The sequence below is a fragment of the Microchirus variegatus genome (assembly GCF_963457635.1).
Source record: "Microchirus variegatus genome assembly, chromosome: 6".
Classification (NCBI taxonomy): domain Eukaryota; kingdom Metazoa; phylum Chordata; class Actinopteri; order Pleuronectiformes; family Soleidae; genus Microchirus; species Microchirus variegatus.
In genome coordinates this window covers 18,552,360-18,556,338 of record NC_139807.1, presented here as the reverse complement: position 1 = coordinate 18,556,338, position 3,979 = coordinate 18,552,360, and the positions used below count along the sequence as shown (strand labels likewise).

Genomic DNA, 3,979 nt, shown 5'->3' with positions numbered 1-3,979 from the left:
CCACCATGAAATAATAAATGCTGACAAGAAAGCAATTGAAAACAGACATTTAATGGCCTCAAAGATCAACATGAGACACATTAAACCTCGCAGGTCGGTACACTGCTGTGTTATAATAACAAAGGGTCTCACCACACTAAACAATGTCATAACATTAACGTCTAAAATGATATAATACGCCGTGAAAGCTTGCATTTTATAACAATTAAACCTTAGGGCTCAGTGTGTTACTAAAGTACTTAACAGCATATTTCAACAATGTGGACGGAAATCTCCATCTTATCCACAGTCCAGTGCATTTGCAAGTGTTTGTGTGTTAAGCCTAAGTGATGATGTCTCTTTTAGAGGCTCTGCATGTCTCGGGACTATCACAGTAGCCCTGATGTGGCTGACTGTCTGGTCCCTGTAGCCATCTCTCATAATAAACACAAATACATTCCTGTGTTCTCCAGCGGTGGATTAATCCGTAAAGCTCAGGCCATACCTCAGGACTTACCTCGGGGCTGAACTAATCTGCTGAGTTATGTGTTTGTCACATCCAGACAAAACAACCGATTGCTTTTTTTTCTAACTCAGGCCTGCTGTCTTTCAAATCCTCTCTGTTCTCCGTTGCCTTCCATCTCCTGCTGACTCAGAACTGACTTTCAGACGTCTTTGACTCTTTCCCATTGCTGGCCACAGTGCACGTGTCTTTTGGTGTGTTTGCTGTGTCCTGGGTCTCTGTGTCACTACGGGGGATGCTATTGGGTCGGGAGCCAGAACCTTTTCCTCCCATGGTCAAGCTCTTCTGGAAGCTCTCTGAGGTGAAATAGTAGACCACAGGGTCCAGGCAGCAGTTGAGGCTGGCCAGACACAGCGTGATTGGGTAAAGAGTCCGGGCAAAGCGCTCTACAGTGCAGTTAGCGAGGGCCTGCGTCCTCACCAGTGCGTATAGGAAAAGGATAGAGTTGTACGGGACGAAGCAGATGATGAAGATTCCCAGATGGACCAGAATCATTCGCAAGACACGCCTCTTGCTGTCACAGCCATGACCGACAGTTGCCGGGCGACGCAGTGTCCGAAGAACCAGCGAGGAACAGACCAAGTTGGCCAGCAGGGGGATGAGAAAGCCCACGATCTGGGATGATAATGAAAAAGTGTGAGAAAATGTATTGTAATTGATAAAATCTTAAATGTATGAAGTGAATGTATTTACTCACCTCAATAAAGATGGTGATTTTGGACAGGTAGGTCTTCCAGGTGCTTTTGGAGAATCCCTCGAAGCATGTGGTGGCTCTGTTTGTACTGTTGATGGTAGAGAAGAAGGTCACTGATATGCCTCCTCCTACGATTGTCAGCCACACAGCTGCACACACCAGTGCTGCGTTCCTGCGCGTGCGTATGGAGCGCGAGCGGAAAGGGTAGACTATTGCCAGAAAGCGGTCCACACTGATGCATGTGAGGAAGAGCATGCTGCCGTAGATGTTGGTGATGAAGGCCGTTCCTGACACTTTACAAAGTCCATCTCCAAACGGCCAGTGTCGGTTAACGTTGTAGAAGACCTTGAATGGCAGCGTAAAAACAAACACTAAGTCAGATAATGCTAAGTTAGTCATAAACATTGTGGTCTCGTTGCGCATCTTCATCCGGAAGCAGAACACAAAGAGTGCAGCACAGTTGGTGATCAGGCCAAGGACGAAGACCACACTATAGACCACAGAGTACAAGTTGTACTTGAAGGAGTCGTCAATCCCACAGTCCTCCATTCCGGTCTCGTTAAGCACCAGACTCGCCATGGCGACAGCTTAAACGGGGAGGGAAGCTCCAAGGAACAAGGGGACACCAAAGCTGTCAGGAAAGGGTTGAGTCAAGGGCGGATGTCTGGGGATGGAAGGTGTCAGCAGGGGATCCACCAGTCAAATCTCCTTTGAGCCATGGTGGACATTCAGACATGTGGACAGAGACAGTCAGGATGCACGGCTGTAGGGCTGCTCCACTCTCCTGTGGAGAGAAAAGGAAACAGCACAGCGTCACTTCCTCACAATAAAAGTTACTGACAAACAACTCCAGCTCTCTGTAAAGTAAAAATACTTTTTTTCACAAAAAAATCTCCATTAATCTTAATCCTAAATGTATGTTTTGTTGGTTATTATAATTTAAACAAATATTAGTGGACATTTTTGATACAACACACTACAATACAATTTTTATCACATTAACATTAACAAATAAACTAGATACCCGTATAGACTGGTTTACACAAGTGCTTTATCCTGCAACTCGATGGCAAAATGATTTTGTCATTTTAGACATTTAACAATGAAGCTGCTAACAACACATTTGTGCTGGAGCATTTCAAGTTATTTCAAAGACATAATTCTCCAACTGTGCAATGAATATTAAGCCCACAAAATGACTGGTTAGTATTGGACTTTACATTTTTATCATTTTTAATATTTGATCCTGGGATTTTGACCAATATTGGACAAATATCGGTATTGTATCTTGTCCTTAGGGTCAATCATCAACCACACAAAATAAAACAGATCAATAATCAAAAGTGAGAAAAAATAAAAAATACATTTTCAAAGAACATACAAATTTGAGGAAATCAATCGACTCAAATGTACGTGTTTATCGCCTGTGACAGTGAGGGTCTGTGCAGGCTTTTACTGTGACTGTGTGTATTTGCACATTCGTGTGTTATCTGTCCGTATAAAAAGCTCTCATCCGGTCAGCTGGTCTCACTTCCAGCAGCAGTGTGGCATGCAGCACTCAGACTGTCAGCAGGACTGTGAGAGGTGAAGAGCTGCCAAGACATTAACGTGCCAGAGATTGAGAGATTAAATGCACTTCAGCTACATTCATTGTCAAGGTTACACAAACAAATCTACCTCCAGTTATAAATAAAGCCAATGGAAATACACCCGAGCTCTGTGAGTCTCATCCCAGTGAAAGCTGGTTTGAGCAGCTTCTACTGTAGAGATGAACATCATCTACAGAAGAAATCACACTGTAATATCAATTTTAGAAGATGACTATCACAAGGCACATGTCATACAATACATGATACTGTGTTAGAGTGAGTCGCCAGACACTTTAATAACTCAGACAAAACAATTAAAGAATTTCCCCTTTCCCCCTTTGTCTCTCTCAGTCCTCAAAGGGAAACTCCACCAATTTAAAGCTATAATTGCACGTTACAAGTCACAAGCTCTACAACGAATGAAAGCAGTCTCAACTGTTTGTTGGGCAGGATCAGGGAGGAGCTCAGTAGACACTATCTAGCTTGTCCTAAAAAACAGGTCAGCACATCTTGGCCTCTGCCCTGTTGTTATCGACTTTAACCTTTTTACTTTGTTTTACTCAAATCTTGCTCCCTAGACCAACTTTACAGAGGAGCGATTCAAAAGCCACTTTACTGCAACAGAGCTACAGCAGCAGTGAGGTGGTCAAAGCTATTGGCATCGCGTGTAAAATCCTGAGTGGATGACAGACGCTGCATCTGTCTTTTCAACACTTAACTCTCACACAAAACACACACAAAGGCAACGCTGTGAGTGTGAGCAGTCCATCAGCTCTGTCCTGTGCCAGCTGCAGTGGGACATTTTTACTGCTTTTTCACACGCCTACCCAAAAAGCTTCAACCCGGGCCCCCTTACAATACGGCTACTGTACCCGCCTGCTCTGAACACACACTTATATCTGCAGTATAAACACGTGCATACACAAACAGGCAAACATTTGCATGTGCCAGTTCTGTTTCCTTCATACACACACACATAGCACACACTCTGAAGGGTTCTGTGTCCTGTGGCTCAAGCCCAGAACTCTTGACGGTGCTGGTTTCACATTCAGCTGATGCTGTTCCTGAAAAGAGCTGAGCGTCTGGAGCAGGGGTGTCAAACATACGGCCCGTGGGCCAGAACCGACCCGCCAGAGGGCCCGCAGGATTAGTTTGTTGTTGAAATACTATACTAAACCACCTGTGTGATGTGTA

The 3,979-nt window shown here is 44.4% G+C and overlaps 1 protein-coding gene across 1 annotated transcript; it reads right to left on the bottom strand.

The window, feature by feature from the left end:
- Nucleotides 1-222: 222 nt before the first annotated feature.
- On the bottom strand, nucleotides 223-1,775 carry lpar4 (lysophosphatidic acid receptor 4; the record flags this gene model as incomplete). Its single annotated transcript, XM_083891082.1, has 2 exons — nucleotides 223-1,117; nucleotides 1,200-1,775. The coding sequence occupies 2 exons, from the start codon at nucleotides 1,773-1,775 to the stop codon at nucleotides 632-634; spliced, it is 1,062 nt and encodes a 353-aa protein (XP_083747208.1). The 3' UTR covers nucleotides 223-631.
- Nucleotides 1,776-3,979: the final 2,204 nt, after the last annotated feature.